The sequence below is a fragment of the Rutilus rutilus genome (assembly GCF_951802725.1).
Source record: "Rutilus rutilus genome assembly, chromosome: 25".
Classification (NCBI taxonomy): domain Eukaryota; kingdom Metazoa; phylum Chordata; class Actinopteri; order Cypriniformes; family Leuciscidae; genus Rutilus; species Rutilus rutilus.
Window position 1 is genome coordinate 27,664,276 of NC_140229.1, and position 19,697 is coordinate 27,683,972.

At 41.4% G+C, this 19,697-nt stretch overlaps 1 protein-coding gene across 2 annotated transcripts in view; it reads right to left on the reverse strand.

Moving 5' to 3' along the window:
- Window positions 1-18,820, reverse strand: part of slc12a2 (solute carrier family 12 member 2) — a 63,171-nt gene extending 44,351 nt beyond the window's left edge. For both annotated transcript variants that reach the window (XR_014626390.1, XM_084401499.1), the window contains exon 1: window positions 17,929-18,820. Coding sequence is in view for 1 of the 2 variants with exons in the window: in XM_084401499.1 (XP_084257625.1) it covers window positions 17,929-18,456 (528 nt within the window). In the remaining variant the exon portion in view is untranslated. The remainder of the gene's footprint in view (window positions 1-17,928) is intronic.
- Between the last annotated feature and the right edge of the window lie 877 nt (window positions 18,821-19,697).

The window sequence follows — 19,697 nt, forward strand, 5'->3', positions numbered from 1 at the left end:
GAAGGTTGTCTTGATTCATACAGAAAAAAAAAAAAAGAAAAGAAAAGAAAAAAAAAACTCAAACCCTGAGTGAAAACTTCCTGAATTAGTCAATGTAATCATTGCTTTAACAATGGCATAACTCCATGAAAAACAACATTAGGTAATTTGTCATTTTGGACATGCTTGTGTTTAGTTACAACATTCAGTCCAAATTACTTTGTATTTGATTATTACCTTTTCAAGAAGAGTCAACCACATCTAAATGAAACCTTTATGAAGAAAGCGTAGTGAATGGTAAAGTTAATCCAGATGACGTCTGAGGTGTGGGTGTCTCACCTCCAGGTGCTGTTCACACACACACACACACACACACACACACACACACACACACACACACTCTCTCACCCTGCGCTCCACGTCACGCTCCACAGAGAGAACACACAGGCCTCAAGAAAATAAAACTGCTCTCCTGTCAACTCAGTTTACCAAGAGACGTGTGCTCAAAAATACACAACATTGATCCAACAGGTTTTTGTTTATGGCCGTTAGCAAAACATTACTAAGGTTATCAGAGTCAATGACATTAGGTAGTAGTGTGTGTGTGACTCGCGTTGGGCTATCAATCCCCACATTTAAAAGGTGCTCATCACTCAAAATGTAGCAGTGAACACATCCAGCAAAACAAGTGCAGGTTTTCAGTGCTTGTGTATTTGGTTGACGCAGTGAGTTTGCTGACATCACTGTGTATTGGCTCCACTGTGGCTGTGGCGTCTGCACACCGGCACAACACTAAAACAACATTCAGCAGAGACACAGTTGTGCTGGAGAACGACACGCATCCACTTTATGATTGATTTCGCTCTTTCTGCCGATAACACAGTACACTGTCATATGGTAATAATAATTAGACCATCAAAATGAAGTCATTTCGCACTAAAACCATTTAAGTCAAGGCACCTTATTTATATACAATACAGATTGTTTCAAAGCAGCTTTACAGAGATAACAGGAAAATAATGCAACAAGGTTTGTGTCTAGAAGAAAATAGCGTCACAGTTTAGCTTAAGTAAGTTCAGTGATGTTTCATTTCTGTTGTAAAAAAGTTATTAAATTCAGTTCATATATATACAGTATATACGTTAGCTGCATAAAGACACCTGTCCACCCCATACAATCAGTAAGAATCCAACTACTAACATGGCCAAGACCAAAGAGCTGTCCAAAGACACTAGAGACAAAATTGTACACCTCCACAAGGCTGGAAAGGGCTACGGGGAAATTGCCAAGCAGCTTGGTGAAAAAAGGTCCACTGTTGGAGCAATCATTAGAAAGTGGAAGAAGCTAAACATGACTGTCAAGCTCCCTCGGACTGGGGCTCCATGCAAGATCTCACCTCGTGGGGTCTCAATGATCCTAAGAAAGGTGAGAAATCAGCCCAGAACTACACGGGAGGAGCTGGTCACGGAAGGTTCCCCTGCTTAAACCAGCACATGTCAAGGCCCGTCTTAAGTTTGCCAATGACCATTTGGATGATCCAGAGGAGTCATGGGAGAAAGTCATGTGGTCAGATGAGACCAAAATAGAACTTTTTGGTCATAATTCCACTAAACGTGTTTGGAGGAAGAAGAATGATGAGTACCATCCCAAGAACACCATCCCTACTGTGAAGCATGGGGGTGGTAGCATCATGCTTTGGGGGTGTTTTTCTGCAGATGGGACAGGGCGACTGCACTGTATTAAGGAGAGGATGACCGGGGCTATGTATTGCGAGATTTTGGGGAACAACCTCCTTCCCTCAGTTAGAGCATTGAAGATGGGTCGAGGCTGGGTCTTCCAACATGACAATGACCCGAAGCACACAGCCAGGATAACCAAGGAGTGGCTCTGTAAGAAGCATATCAAGGTTCTGGCGTGGCCTAGCCAGTCTCCAGACCTAAACCCAATAGAGAATCTTTGGAGGGAGCTCAAACTCCGTGTTTCTCAGCGACAGCCCAGAAACCTGACTGATCTAGAGAAGATCTGTGTGGAGGAGTGGGCCAAAATCCCTCCTGCAGTGTGTGCAAACCTGGTGAAAAACTACAGGAAACGTTTGACCTCTGTAATTGCAAACAAAGGCTACTGTACCAAATATTAACATTGATTTTCTCAGGTGTTCAAATACTTATTTGCAGCTGTATCAAACAAATAAATAGTTAAAAAAAAAAAAAATCATACATTGTGATTTCTGGATTTTTTTTTTTTAGATTATGTCTCTCACAGTGGACATGCACCTACGGTGACAATTTCAGACCCCTCCATGATTTCTAAGTGGGAGAACTAGCAAAATAGCAGGGTGTTCAAATACTTATTTTCCTCACTGTATATATTACACGCCCGCACGCACTGGAGAAAACAGTAATGTCATCGTCCATCTCAGTTCAGTTCTCATATAATGGTGTCAATGCAGGCAGATCAATAATATTGTTGAATATTAAATTAATGTCCCCAACTAAGCAAGCCAAAAGCCAGATGCGACAGTGGCAAGAACCCAAACTCCATCAGTGACAGAATGGAGAAACACCTTGGAAGAACCCAGGCTCATCTAGTGGACGTTCTCCCAGTCTGAAGCGGTGTCAGATCCAAATAAAGCCATCCATTCAACAAATAAAACTGAACTTTGAACTTCAGTTGACATACGGCATATGTAGCGTCATAAAACTGACACGTATAAATACCACGCCATAAAAGTTATGTTGCAAAATGTCCAACAGTGCACTACTATGAATAAAATAATTTAGCAAAAAAAATAAGTTTTAAAAAAAACTAGCTTGAAAAAATATTTTTTATTAGGAGTCAGTTTATTATTTTGTGTGAACTAAAGATACACTAAACATGTTTCTAACAAAAGAGGACTTTTGTTACTTGGATTCAAAACTGGTCCAAATGTCCTAATTTTATAAATTAAGCAATCTGAACAAACAATTTTGTTGCACAATATTGTGCAAGTACCCAGCATGCATTGCAGCTTATAAAAATGATGTGGTAACTTTTGCCCTGTCCAAATACCCACACTTGCGGTCTTGACCACTCGTCTACTTACATGACGTATTTCCTGTATTTGGCCCGAGTGTTCAAGTAGGCGTGTGTGTAGATCTCCAGATTACCTGTTCACAGAGCTTTTATTTTTTTATTTTCAATACTTTGCGTTCTAAAATAAACTTGTATAGTTGCTATGTAACAGAAGAGTTTTTAAATGGTGGTGCTTCTAACTAAGTGATAAAAACCAGTTGCAAATGTTGTACAAAAGAACATACTCTCCTTATCACTATGTTTTACTACCAAATTATATGTATATGCGTTGACAACAATCCATGCCAAACTATTAGTCTGTTCAGTGCAAGATCTACTAGGCAGACTAAAACAAATTCAGCTACTTCTCTATGACAAGCACTCTGGGACACTTCCACCAAACACACACACACACACACACACAGAGCTCAGGATAATCCCACCGGTTTCTCGGCTCACACTAAGCTTAGGCATGAGCGCACTAGTGTCCGCAGTCTCCCGTGTCTTCAGCACGGAGCGCTCATGAAGCTCTGGCGGGACACACCGTCCTTCAGAACACTCACGCCATGGAAATGAAGGGGATATTGTGCTCTGATGTTCTCGAATGCTCCTGAGATATCGGCAGTGATGTTTTCTCAGAGAGGGACGCTGATGGACTGATCTTAAAGTAAATAACATCATTAACCATTAGGGTAAACAGAAGACCCATTTTACCCATGCGACTCCAAATGCATCATGGAAAACAATCCCACCACAGTTTCAATTAGTATGCGGTGAATGGGTCGCTGTTCTGCTCATTTCATTACGGTTTAAATCTCAGATCATGGGAATGCGCCAGGAGCGGCTCTAAACAGGAAGGGAGCACTTCAGCCCATCCCGAATCTGAGCCGCTCCGTCAGGTCAGGCTCTACAGAGAGTGTGTGTGTGTGTGTCAGGAAACATTACCATCGCGCACGTGTACGCCGCCTGACGTCACACGAAGAGCAGCACATCTCTCAGATCTGCCACATGTGTGCACTCTGGGAAATGTGCTGACTTCCTGTGCGTGTTTGTTTATCGAGCTACTACCACATACTTTCTGTGGGGGACGGGGGAGGGCTTTTAAACGAAAGCAGAGGTCAGAGGGCTCGACGCCAGTGTGATATTACTGTACTTCACCACAGAGCTTCCACATCTGGCTGTGTAGATGTTACGTCTCTCTGAACCAGATGACGCTTTCATAGATGACTTTAAATTTACCATCAACTCCACAATGAAAGCCACGCCACACAAAAACTACAGAACCAGTCAATATATCACACGCACTCACACTAACATATTTGAGTATCAACATATCAAGTAGGGCTGCCCTCGACTTAAGATTTTTCTAGTCGACTAGAAGTTGTTCTTTTAAGCAATTAGTCGACTAATCACGTGTATATTAATAAGCCATATAAATCATAATAATGAGCCTTTAATTGCATATATACACACACACTAAGCTTGCCACAGCGCACCAGTTGACAATCGCCTTCTATAGATGTATTTCTCATGTCTGTGAGGCAAGACACTGAGGTATTTTTATTTTAAGTGCTCAAGTCCACAGAAACCGAGACGGCAGAATGTGCACCCTGTTTGTTTTATTTATTTTACAAAGCCACAGCGTTTTCTTGTGATTATGAGTTTCAAATGATGGATTACTCTCATCTGTATGACCAAAACATTGTATTTTAAGTTGAAAAAAATGCAAGTGGTCCTCATTTGTAAGTTGTATTGGACAAAAGAACGAATTAATGAACGAATGGAAATGTTGTGGAAACTGTGGCTGTTTCATTAGACTAGTTTCATTATTCGATTAAATGAGAGTAATCAGACTCTGATCTAAGTTGGGAAGGTTAGACCTCATAAACAGATGAACTGAAAGTGAATAGACAAACACTGTCTGTGACAGGAAGTTTCTTAAAACCATGTTTGCAACCATCATCTTGATTTTAATCAATGAAAACTGGAGAGAGACTGAAAGTGTTTATATCAGGTGAAAAATTAAAGGGCATTAGACAAAAAGGAAAGTCATTTCTGAGCCAGAGCAGGTCATTACATTTTCACCCGAATGTATGAAGATCAGTTATAAGGTCAGTTCCTGATTCCTCTATTTGAATCTAAGAAAGTAAAAAAGCACTAAAGTTCACGGCTGGTTTAGAGGTTTTCTCCACTCCTCCTGTGTAAATGTGAATGGAAGAGTTCAGTGGCGTGCGAGGTAAGCTCATCTCATTCAACAAAGCAGCTCATTGTTGCTGGATCTACTCGGGCCCGATCACAACTGTAACTGAAAACGATTGAAAAGCCCCCAGCAAACCCACAGCGCCCAGTTCAGCTCATTCAGCACGCCACATAAGCGCCAGGGCTCATCTCCCAGAATTCATTCATAAGAGATGAAAAAAAAAAAAACAGAAAAAAAAAAATGGGAGTATTACATTTCAGTAAGAGATCTCTTAAAAGCTTGATGGAAACATTGGTTTGAAGAGAGTGTGGCCTGGAGGGCTGGGGAGTAGCTTTAAAAAAAAAAAAAAAAAAAAAAAAATTACTGAAAGAATTACTCAATTACTGAAAATCAACTTAACAGCACACGTCATTTGTCAAACTGTGCAACACTCACTCGTTTAGACCTTTGTGAAGGTCTTAATTTAGTTTTTATCATTGTATTGCCAAAGAAGCATAACAATATTAATCAGGAAATTAAGATTTTCTTAACCAAGTGATGAAATGTAGAGTACGTCCTCCAAACAGTTACAAAATAAAACCGGTGCGAGTTAAAGGCAGTTTGATCACCAGCCCGGTATCGGCACGTTCACACCACAATGGTGTTCAAAAATTGAAAGGTTTTCTTTTGCCTTTTATTGCATACAAATGACAACATTGTCAAACCGATCCCCGTTCACGTCACACAGATCCGCGAACAACTAAAACGCGGTCTTATTCATGCCAGGCCAGTAGTTGGCGATGTCACTTGGTAAACGAAACACTACGCACCTGTAGACTGAACACGTAACACGCATGATGTCACCGTTTTCACAATTCTTTTCATAGACCAGTGAATCATTCTCAGACTTAAAAAGGTCATATGATGCTTTTTAAGATTTTCCTTTTCCATCAGTACGTAAGGTACCCGACCCGCTTGAGCACAAGATCTTATAAAGAATTATTCTAACAGAACACGGATCCAGACCTGCAAAACACCTCGATCAAAGCTGCAGATATCAACTCTGCAAATCCATGTCACAATGAAATATTAGCGGGTGTTAAAAAATGCCTTCTGAAGTGAAGCGATGCGTTGTGTAATCTATTCCGGCAGACGGCCGTACGCGAGTCGGCTTGCGCCACAAGAGTAACTCGTGCCGCGTGTGTGATGTAGGAGTGTCGTAAGCTTTGGCGCCTCTCGCGATTCGGACAAACAGGGCTGGAAAACAAACTCAAGCTCCTCCCAAAATTCTCGTTTTAGACTTCTAACGCGTGACTGGTGTTTTGCTCCATCCTCTGCGCTTCCGCGTTCGTCATTACATCATGTGTCGGGTAACTCTTTCGCCGTAAATCGATGCGGACGGCCGTCTGCCGGAAGCTACTTATTTTAGTTTATAAAGTTTTAAATATGGATATTTTTCTTAAACTCATCGCTTCAGAAGTCCTTTATTAACCCCCAGAGCCGTGTGGAGAACTTTAACCATGAATGGATGCGATTTGATGCTCTTCCAAATAAATATACCAACTGACTCCCATTATAAAGCTGGGAAGAGCCAGGATATTTCTTAATATAACTCTGATTGTGTTCGGCTGAAAGAAGAAAGTCATATACACCTAGGAGGACTTGAGAGAGAGTAAATCATGGGGTAACCATTTCTGAGTGAACTATCCCTTTAAATAGACAAGCAAGACAAGTAAATACACACAAACGCACATCAGAGAAGCCATAATTAAATGTCACAGTTTAGGTCGAAAGCACACTTTCTTTTTAGTAGCTGAAGTTCTGCTGGTGTGTGTGTGTGTGTGTGTGTGTGTGTGTGTGTGTGTGTGTGTGTGTGTGTGTGTGTGTGTGTGTGTGTGTGTGTGTGTGTGTGTGTGTGTGTGTGTGTCCGCTGGGACGCTTCCCTACGCATGATTAGCGGCGCTCAGGAGACACGTGTCACTATGGAGACGCTGCGGGACGTGATCATGAAGATCATGACGAGTGCCCTTTCACCTGATGTTTCTGGCCCGTCCCAACATCCTCATCTCATGTAGTGACACCAGAACCACTGTCGCATCAGCTGTGCTGACATCACGTCACCGACACACACAGAACCAGCTGACGGTCCTCAAGCACCAGTGAGCGCGTAGCACACACACCAGAAGACCCCAGCTTCCATTCATATTTTGATAGACATATTTACATGTCATGTTTTTACTTGTCACTTGTCAACATTGATTTTTGTAACAGTGTTTTAATGAAAGCTTTTGACAGACACGCCCCACCAAGAGAACTCATTTTTGAGATCTATCAGCACTAGAAATGAAAAACTGACAAAATGCCTATCCTTCATGTTTAGGTTTATTTTTTTGTATATTTATTGATATTTAATCTAAAACCAGATCTGGCAACACTGCCCCTCCATACGCCAAGAGAAACAGACCGGAGTCAAACTTTATATACTTTACACTGACAGAAGCGAGACGTCCCTGACGTGCGCAAGCATGTCATTAAAAGCTAGTTTAGTCTCGTTTTGCACATACTGCGTGGAATATTCAGTTGTCACGCGTGTCACAGTGAATTCCTGAGCTGTGTGTTCAGAACAGGCCTGAGCTGTGAAGGGGGAAGTGATGACTTCAGTGTGTATCAGGCCTTACATTACAGGACTGACGCCTCAAGTTTAGGTCAGAGAAGCGGTCCGACTCTGACTGACCCTCGTACTACTGAGAACATGTGGATGGGACTAACAGACGACTCTCTAATTATACAATAATATGGAAAAATACAAAATAAAATAAAAACCAACATCTCACTGATTCTCTAACTTACTGGATATAATTTCCTATTAACGCTTCAGAGAGAGCGGTTATCATGTACAGTGTGTACAAGTACACTGAAAAAAATTATTCGTTGAATTTAATCAAATTAAAAGTTCAGCTTAATGCATTTGTTTAAATGTAGGTAAAATCAATTGTGTGCAACCACTTACGCTAAAAAATTTGATTAAAGGACAAGTTCGGTATTTTACACTTAAAGCCCTGTTTACAGATCGTTTCTGATGAAATAGAACGGTTAAGATTAAAATTTAAACACATGCTGCTGTCCCGAGAAATTTAGGTTTATTTCGCTTTCCCCCCCACCCCCACAATGGTTGCATAGGTGCACTGGAACAATCCTTCCTAAAACGCATTAAACTTTCGTTTACAAAGACGTGAAACTCACCGAGTGGTCAGGGGTGTTCATTGATATACTCACACAAAAATCGCTGCAAAAGATGCTTTCCAACAGGTGTTTTACCATTAGTTGTAAAACTGTGGACCTATTTTTCCAAACGCCTCACACCCGTACATTCTTCCGTTGAGAGCTTGAATAATAGACACTCCAGCCCAGTTGGTGGCGATAATGCACCTTTGCCAATTGCAAGCAAACCACTGGCATTACGATACCGCGACTGCACTACAGAAAGAATACAAACAACCTCATTCCAGTTTCCGCGTGGAGTAATACCGTACCTCACAGCACATCCCAATACAAGTCAATGGAGTTGGACAAAAACTACGATAAAACCAGTTGGAAAGCATCTTTTGCAGCGATTTTTGTGTGAGTATATCAATGAACACCCCTGATCACTCGGTGAGTTTCACGTCTTTGTAAACGAAAGTTTAATGCGTTTTAGGAAGGATTGTTCCAGTGCACCTATGCAACCATTGTGGGGGTGGGGGGGAAAGCGAAAGAAACCTACATTTCTCGGGACAGCAGCATGTGTCCAAATTTTAATCTTAACCGTTCTATTTCATCAGAAACGATCTGTAAACAGGGCTTTAAGTGTAAAATACCGAACTTGTCCTTTAAATTCAACGAATAATTTTTTTCAGTGTATGAAACCGCTCCATAAAAAGCCTTTTCAACAACAGTCATTATTTCTGTCTAGCAGTAATTCAAATGATCACAGAAGTACTAGAATAAAAGTGTATAGCTCGGATATAAACACGGATGTCTACGGTAGAGATCAAAATAGAGCAAATCACCTTTTGAAAGTAACTTGGTGTCAATTGTAACAGTAGTATCATTGCATGCGTCTTTGAATCATTCAAGATCAAAAACACTGATGCATCCAGTAATGAAACAAGTGAAGTTTCATATGAATGAAATCATTCATTCTAACAATTTTTTTCCATTGAATTCATTCTAATTAAACATCAGACTGCAGCAAATACAATTGTGTCAGGTCCTCTAGAAAATGACATTATTTAGTTGTCTGTTTAGAATCGTGGGATTGAAAGCATAAAATAGTGGTTCTCAATTTCCCTGAGACTCTGAGCATCTCGCAGTTAGCGTTAGCGTTAGCACCACATCACCGGAGACGCTTCACAGCGGAGCACATCTGGCCACATGTGGCTTCTTCCACCCCTGAGGGAAGTGAGTTTCACAGATATTACACTCCATTTCTCATCAAAAATCATACAATACATACAATCGCTGCAGTTCCAGCTCACATGAACGCTAGAGGCCGTAAAACAGCAAAACAAATATTCTTCTTCTTCACAGTTAATTATGATTACAGGGGCAAACTATGGATTAATAAAAACTTATTTTTGCACAATACTATGTTATGGCCTGTAAACACTTTTACCATAGTGCATGATTTGTAAACCAATACATTTTGATGTTTGCATCACCTAACCCGCTCCATATGTGTGGCGTTTCTTATGTAGCAGACGTGCTAACAGCTCACCCGGTACGAGTCCCGCAAGCTTACATGGAATGGATGCTTCAGAAAGCGTTTTTGTCACGTTTGCTTTTGTTAGGGCTTAGTGTAGGTGATGCATCATTATCAAATGCGATTGACCTTTAAGTGCCACTCGCTGGACATTCACTTCAGAACTGCTGCCATACGTACAGCAACCTACGCAAATATCGTTCAAACACATTCATCGGTTTCAAGCTGAACACGCTTTTGGAGCCACTCCACTCGTGCAAGAGACCATTCTGCAGAAATGTATTTCCAATGAGCCTGTCACAATAAACGTGTCTTTGTTTGTCCCTCACAGCATCAGTATTACAACATCTATTTCCGCTCAGTCACACTTCTGAATAAACCCGCCCTGACAGGGCTTTATCACTCGTCAATATCACGCTTCCGTGATCAGTGTGTCCATCGTACGCCAGTCACACTACCAAAACCTGCCACACTTTCAGTGTTCTTCAACAGAGCCAAAATAAATGAATGATTTGGTGTTGCTCTAATGAAGTACTGAAACTGTTCAAGAAACGGCTGGAAAACTGGACTGGAGTGTCGAGTGTCACGGCGTTCGTTTGACAGCCATGAAACACTCGCTGACGCACACATCAATATCTGTTTAAAGTCACTGCCAGCAGCCAGTAAAACACTTTCCATTCAGTCATGGATTTGTTGTACAGTGCCGTCCTGTGTGTAACTCCAACAGGAAAAAGCTTCGATCTGAAAGCATGAGGACTTTAACATGACTTTACTAGTGTTAGCTTTACGTAACATGCAGAGCAGACCGCTCATCCAAATATCCATCTCACTGGTTTGATAAGAGCAGACAAATAGAGGAATAACATCAGCCACTTCACATGACAAACTTGACTTCTGAAATCGTGCACAAACACGTGCTTCACATTATCTGGACGGGATTACAGATGATTGATTGACAACCATTAATGGACAACAAGAATAAAATAGCTTTGTAAAATTCCCCACAGATTAACTTCATTCCAAACTATACAAAACCACTGAACAGATGTATTTATAGAGCAGTGTTGTGACAGCTGCTACACAAACACAGAGCAAACCAACACACAACACACATTCATTGCAATTACAAGAGTCTTTCGAGGCTTTGGCACCGGTTAGTAGCATTGACAGGAACTAGCCAGGACACTTTTGAGGACGCCATGATCAGAGCTGTGCTACATGCGTTCGGTCAATCAGTGCACACTAACGTCACTGGTAGTTCCTATGGTGCTGGTTTACACCGACTCTGAAGTAGGCGCTAATTTAGTTCTCCAAAAGAAGTTCCTAGAACTAAAATCGTTCCTAGTTCCTGCGGTGCGAACATGCAAAATCCGGGTACTTCCGCCATTAGATCTAGGAACTATGAGAAGGTTCCTCCGGTGCGAAAGCCCCTTTAATCTGCTTGCAGAGCCATGACAATTACAACACGTTTGGCTCTTTTCTCTGACTGGATATCCATCCGTTCACAAAAAAGAACAGGACCCAGTTGTTCAAAGTTTAATCTGGGTCAGAATCTTCTAGATTTGGATCGCCCATGTTTTGCTATCCAGTATCTGGTAATCCATTTTAGTTTTATGCTGGTTTTTCAGAGCAAAATACGACTGGATCACCCTGATCCAGATACTCACTTTTTCAGTTTACCAAATCTGGATCACCAGCTCCACATGGGGTTTCATGCACAATGTAGGCTATACAGAGAACAACAGGTGGAAGAGGCGACTTTAAGTGCTTTATTTGGAGAGAAAGAAAACAACACAAACAAACATCTCCTTCCATTTTCAATTTCCTTTCAACAATCAGACCCTTGTGGAGGCACTAAAGGGACATGGTTATGGGGGGAAAATATGAAATGAGAGAAAAATGATATACTTTAATGCTTAGTTCTCTCACAAAAGTTGTGTTTTCCCCCCAAGAAGCTTTGCATTCATTTGCAAATAATAACTTGCAAAGTCTCTTGGGGAATGCAGAAGCATTAAAATGATCACCTCCCATCATCACCATGTCCCTTTAGAGCTTCCGTAGCCCCTCATGTGACCCACAACAGAAACAAATATACATTCAATAAGGGATGCACTTGTTAGAAACTACTTTCAACTGGTTCATCTCTGATGATTGTGCCAATGTAGTTTATATACAGTGATTAAAAAATAAATAAAATAAAAACTTAAAATGAAGTATATTTTTGTTTGATATTGATGGCTGTTTATGGGGATCAAAATCTCTTTACTGTACTGAAAGGCTTAATATAAAATGCCTACTTCTACTTTATTACTTTAACAGTTATACTAATCAAGCACAAAATAAAAAAAAGAAATGTGCCTCTATATATATATATATATATATATATATATATATATATATATATATATATATATATATATATATACATATATATACACACACACACACACACACACTACATACAAATGTTTTGTTGTTTTTTTACCAGTTTTAAAGTTATTAAATTTCTTTAAATTATCTTTTTTTCCTTTTTTCTTTTGAACAACCCATTTTGAAGATTTGACTCAATCCGATAGCCGAAATCCGATCAGATAAGCCTACTTCTACTACGAAACGCAATTTAATCAAAGATCTTCAAGAAGTGGTTTAAGATGCATTCCAGTCGAGAACTGGCCAAGTGTAAACAAAGATCTGGTTGTTTAAGCCACACATGTACATTTGACTCAAAAAAAAACATTTTTAAAAAAAAGTGTGAGAAAGTGTGATCCGTCACTTGTTGTTGTTGTTGTTTTTTGTGATGTCAGCAATTATTTTTTAATTGTATTATGAAACGTTGATAATTTAACATGTTATGTGTTATGTACGCATCTACGGTGGAAACGAATTTCCTCTCGAGGACAAATAAAAATCTATCTATCTTTTAACGGCTTCAGCCAGACACCACACACACACACGGCTATTGCAACACACATCTTCCTACACAGATATGGCCCGCTGGAAGGAAGCGCCTCTGTGAAATGTAAAATATCACCAGTCCCCTTCATTAAAGCTCTGCATTCTCACAGCACTGCAGACTCGAGACGGTGTGTGTGACCGTGTGTAAATACACCGTTAGTGAAGTAACGGCACACCTCAACAAGACACATGAGGAATCGTTCAGGACTGGAGCACAAATGCTGCAGGACTACACAGCATTCGAGGTTTCATCACATCACAAGCAGAACTGGCATTACCATTTCAGTCCGCTCTCAGAAACATTATGATTCTCTACAGAAGGCTTTACTTTGTTCCGTATCATGATTACAAATTACTACTGCAAAAGAAAACTATAGTGCAGTCAGAGGATCCATGTCTCAGCACACATCTCACACTGCAGAAAACATGTCTTCTTCCACTGCTGCATTTGATATTATAATATATTTTTATATACACATTATCTCTCGCATCTGTTTAGAGAATCGTTCAGTGGCTCTGCTTGAGTCATTAACTCAGAAGAGCTCTCTTTCTCAGTTCAAGCTCAAATGAGTGGAAATGGAAACTACTGCTAAAACACTTATGCGTCATGTACTTCGTCTCAAAGAGGCTTTTCTAAAACTTGGCATCAAAGTTTGTTATAAATGCACTAAACTAGATAAACTGCCAAGTCATAATAGCCAGTGTCGTCAGAGAGCTAAATCGTCATGCCTCCGGATAAAACTGCTCCCCAAGTCCATCAGCAAGTGTGTGTCAGCGCTGTGTGACCAACATGGACACAACATCCGCTGTTCATGTCAAATGAATGGGCTTTTAAACAGACTTACACATAGCAAACAAATCACTTCATGAACAAAGCAGTTGATCGGTCTCAACAGGCTCTCAATGCATGAGAGAAACCAAGACTAACCAGCAACAGACACACACACACACACACACTCTCAGCACATCTGAGTCTGGTGTAAGAATGTAAACACAGCCTGGCCTTGCGTTTTCATATCAGAGAACTACATGTACAATGATACAGTGAAGACGAGTCTGATCTTCAGATAACGTTTCCCATCATCACTGTCCTCATATGCACTGCAGTTACTGCGCGCACAGGTCCTTGTTGACTCTGTAAAGAGTTATGAAGTATCACACATTTGATATGAACCCTGCGACCTCATTAAATATCAGAAGAAATGAGACGGTATCTTACTAACCATCATTCAATATGTCATCTCAGACAAAACTGGGAGCGATGTGACTAGTGTCCGACATGTGGATTCAGTACTAACCCACTAAACTAGTGTCAGACATATGCATTCAGTACTAACCCACTAAACTAGTGTCAGACATGTGCATTCAGTACTAACCCACTAAACTAGTGTCAGACATGTGCATTCAGTACTAACCCACTAAACTAGTGTCAGACATATGCATTCAGTACTAACCCACTAAACTAGTGTCCGACATGTGCATTCAGTACTAACCCACTAAACTAGTGTCCGACATGTGTATTCAGTACTAACCCACTAAACTAGTGTCCGACATGTGCATTCAGTACTAACCCACTAAACTAGTGTCCGACATGTGCATTCAGTACTAACCCACTAAACTAGTGTCCGACATGTGCATTCAGTACTAACCCACTAAACTAGTGTCCGACATGTGCATTCAGTACTAACCCACTAAACTAGTGTCCGACATGTGCATTCAGTACTAACCCACTAAACTAGTGTCTGACATGTGCATTCAGTACTAACCCACTAAACTAGTGTCAGACATATGCATTCAGTACTAACCCACTAAACTAGTGTCCGACATGTGCATTCAGTACTAACCCACTAAACTAGTGTCCGACATGTGTATTCAGTACTAACCCACTAAACTAGTGTCCGACATGTGCATTCAGTACTAACCCACTAAACTAGTGTCCGACATGTGCATTCAGTACTAACCCACTAAACTAGTGTCCGACATGTGCATTCAGTACTAACCCACTAAACGAGTGTCCGACATGTGTATTCAGTACTAACCCACTAAACTAGTGTCCGACATGTGCATTCAGTACTAACCCACTAAACGAGTGTCCGACATATGCATTCAGTACTAACCCACTAAACTAGTGTCAGACATGTTCATTCAGTACTAACCCACTAAACTAGTGTCCGACATGTGTATTCAGTACTAACCCACTAAACTAGTGTCCGACATGTGCATTCAGTACTAACCCACTAAACTAGTGTCTGACATGTGCATTCAGTACTAACCCACTAAACTAGTGTCCGACATATGCATTCAGTACTAACCCACTAAACTAGTGTCAGACATGTGCATTCAGTACTAACCCACTAAACGAGTGTCCGACATATGCATTCAGTACTAACCCACTAAACGAGTGTCCGACATATGCATTCAGTACTAACCCACTAAACTAGTGTCAAACATGTGCATTCAGTACTAACCCACTAAACTAGTGTCCAACATGTGCATTCAGTACTAACCCACTAAACTAGTGTCCAACATGTGCATTCAGTACTAACCCACTAAACTAGTGTCCGACATGTGCATTCAGTACTAACCCACTAAACTAGTGTCCGACATGTGCATTCAGTACTAACCCACTAAACTAGTGTCCGACATGTGCATTCAGTACTAACCCACTAAACTAGTGTCTGACATGTGCATTCAGTACTAACCCACTAAACTAGTGTCAGACATGTTCATTCAGTACTAACCCACTAAACTAGTGTCAGACATGTGGATTCAGTACGAACCCACTAAACTAGTGTCCGACATGTGCATTCAGTACTAACCCACTAAACTAGTGTCCGATACGTGCATTCAGTACTAACCCACTAAACTAGTGTCCGACATGTGCATTCAGTACTAACCCACTAAACTACATGTGCATTCAGTACTAACCCACTAAACTAGTGTCCGATACGTGCATTCAGTACTAACCCACTAAACTAGTGTCAGACATGTGCATTCAGTACTAACCCACTAAACGAGTGTCCGACATGTGTATTCAGTACTAACCCAGTAAACTACATGTGCATTCAGTACTAACCCACTAAACTACATGTGTATTCAGTACTAACCCACTAAACTAGTGTCCGATACGTGCATTCAGTACTAACCCACTAAACTACATGTGTATTCAGTACTAACCCACTAAACTAGTGTCCGACATGTGCATTCAGTACTAACGCACTAAACTAGTGTCAAACATGTGCATTCAGTACTAACCCACTAAACTACATGTGTATTCAGTACTAACCCACTAAACTAGTGTCCGACATGTGCATTCAGTACTAACGCACTAAACTAGTGTCAAACATGTGCATTCAGTACTAACCCACTAAACTAGTGTCAAACATGTGCATTCAGTACTAACCCACTAAACTAGTGTCAAACATGTGCATTCAGTACTAACCCACTAAACTAGTGTCAAACATGTGCATTCAGTACTAACGCACTAAACTAGTGTCAAACATGTGCATTCAGTACTAACCCACTAAACTAGTGTCAAACATGTGCATTCAGTACTAACCCACTAAACTAGTGTCAAACATGTGCATTCAGTACTAACCCACTAAACTAGTGTCAAACATGTGCATTCAGTACTAACGCACTAAACTAGTGTCAAACATGTGCATTCAGTACTAACCCACTAAACTAGTGTCAAACATGTGCATTCAGTACTAACCCACTAAACTAGTGTCAAACATGTGCATTCAGTACTAACCCACTAAACTACATGTGCATTCAGTACTAACCCACTAAACTAGTGTCAAACATGTGTCCGACATGTGCATTCAGTACTAACGCACTAAACTAGTGTCAAACATGTGCATTCAGTACTAACCCACTAAACTAGTGTCCGACATGTGGATTCAGTACTAACCAACTAAACTACATGTGCATTCAATATTAACCCACTAAACTAGTGTCTGACATGTGGATTCAGTACTAACCCACTAAACTAGTGTTTGACATGTTCATTCAGTACTAACCCACAAAACTAGTGTCCGACATGTGGATTCAGTACTAACCCACTAAACTAGTGTTTGACATGTTCATTCAGTACTAACCCACAAAACTAGTGTCCGACATGTGGATTCAGTACTAACCCACTAAACTACATGTGCATTCAATACTAACCCACTAAACTAGTGTCTGACATGTGGATTCAGTACTAACCCACTAAACTAGTGTTTGACATGTTCATTCAGTACTAACCCACAAAACTAGTGTCCGACATGTGCATTCAGTACTAACCCACTAAACTACATGTGCATTCAATACTAACCCACTAAACTAGTGTCCGACATGTGGATTCAGTACTAACCCACTAAACTACATGTTCATTCAGTACTAACCCACAAAACTAGTGTCCGACATGTGGATTCAGTACTAACCCACTAAACTACATGTGCATTCAGTACTAACCCACTAAACTAGTGTCAGACATGTTCATTCAGTACTAACCCACTAAACTAGTGTCTGACATGTTCATTCAGTACTAACCCACTAAACTAGTGTCTGACATGTTCATTCAGTACTAACCCACTAAACTTGTCTGACATGTTCATTCAGTACTAACCCACTAAACTAGTGTCTGACATGTTCATTCAGTACTAACCCACTAAACTTGTCTGACATGTTCATTCATTACTAACCCACTAAACTAGTGTCTGACATGTTCATTCAGTACTAACCCACTAAACTAGTGTCAGACATGTTCATTCAATACTAACCCACTAAACTAGTGTCTGACATGTTCATTCAGTACTAACCCACTAAACTAGTGTCTGACATGTTCATTCAGTACTAACCCACTAAACTTGTCTGACATGTTCATTCATTACTAACCCACTAAACTAGTGTCAGACATGTTCATTCATTACTAACCCACTAAACTAGTGTCTGACATGTTCATTCAGTACTAACCCACTAAACCAGTGCCCGGAGTGTGTGTTCAGAACTACCCCAGTAGTGCGCGGTGCGGCTGTACCTTGTCGAGCTCATCGTGCAGCTCGGAGAGGGTGGGTCTGATGAGCTTCTCGCCCAGCGGAGCCGCGGTCTGCCGGTAGAAGTCTATGTTGGGCACGGCGTCGATGGTGTTGTGCCCGAAGGTGCGGAGGTAGTATGTGTTGGTGTGTGTGTCGTAGTGGTGGTGGTGCTGGCCGCCGCTGGAGGAGTGCAGGCTGCCCTCGCTCATCACCGTGTCCCCGTTCTGTGCGCTGTCCGCCGGCGCGGCGTCCGGGCTCGAGGCCGCGAAGTTCACAACCCGAAACCGGCCCTTGGCTTCCTCGCCGCCCGCCGCAGAGTCCCGACGCGCGTCGGATGGCGGCTCGGCGTCGTACGCGGGCGGGGATGAGTCGGAGGCGGTGTGTGTATGCCCATCCCCGGTAGACTCGGACACCAGGTCCACCTGAAAGCGGCTCTGGCTCGGTGTGGGACCGGCGGGTTTGAGCGCGTCAGGCTCGGGCGCGGAGAGAGAGTCGCCCGCGCCGGCGAGAGGCGGAGGTGATGCCGACATGACGAGTCAGAAAAGCTCTCCAAAAGCTGATACTGTCCGTTAAAAGTGCCAAAGAGCCGATGGATGTGACTGAACGCGGACACTGATGCTGCAGGAAGACTAAAATAACGCGCCGCGCTTTCCTCCGAACCCGCAGCGCGACGCGCACATGCGGATGCAAATGGAGATCAGCAGCACTTCCAGTCAGAAACTCCTGACAAGTTTAACGCGCTCAGTGAAATATCCTCCGAGTGTGCGCTCACAGGGACCTTAAAGACCCAGAAGATGTCCGTGAATCGCGCTTTCCGTAGCTAATGTGCGCCGTGATGCTGCGCGACCTTGCCGCAACTCCTCCTCTCGTGCCCGCGAGGCTCGCTGCGCTTTATACGCGCACTGCAGCAGGGCAGCGATGCTGGGAGACATCGCGAGAGGACTAGCGCTCGCGAGATCTGCCCGCTCCATCTCTACAGATCAGGGGTGGAGACTACAGGAGGATCACACACACACACACACCGGCGGTTGAGAATTTATTTGTATTTTTTTCAACTTTCATAAAAGCTTACAATGACATTTAACATCAAACATAAGACATATATTTGGGAAAACATACAACATATCTTACATTGTACAGAGCAAAACATTACATTTTACCCAAAAAATTCAAAATAAGAGATGTTTTTATACACCTCTTATTTCTAGTGATTGAATTCAATGAGTCATGGAATATTTTAAGATCTTTACAAAAAAAATTAAAGGAGGGTGTTATATACATTACTTTAGCTTTATGTATATGAAACTTCCCAGGAAGAATTATTAACTTGAATGTGTATCAATTAAATCTGAGCCAGTATTACAGTCCAATAAGAAGATCATAGCCTCATCTATTCTGATTATTTTGAAGAATGTATCAAAACCCACCATAGATTCCTGCTTTCAAAAGTCTTCAGAGTATTTACATTTACAAAATAAATGTATAAGAGTTTCAGATTCAAGATTACAAAAACAATATTGTGGTGAGATGTCTTTTTTAAACTTATTAAGAAATGCATTACACGGATAACACCTGTGTATTATTTTACACAATATGAACACCTCCAATAACAAGTTTAGGAGTCTGCCGTCACACTGCCGTAACTGAGATGCGCTTTCACAAGCTGAAGATTACTGGAGATGTTTTTAACAACATATGGTAATCTCTACATGTATTCAATCCCTGAGAGAACAAGACATTGTTGATAAGTATAAATCTCACCATTACAGTT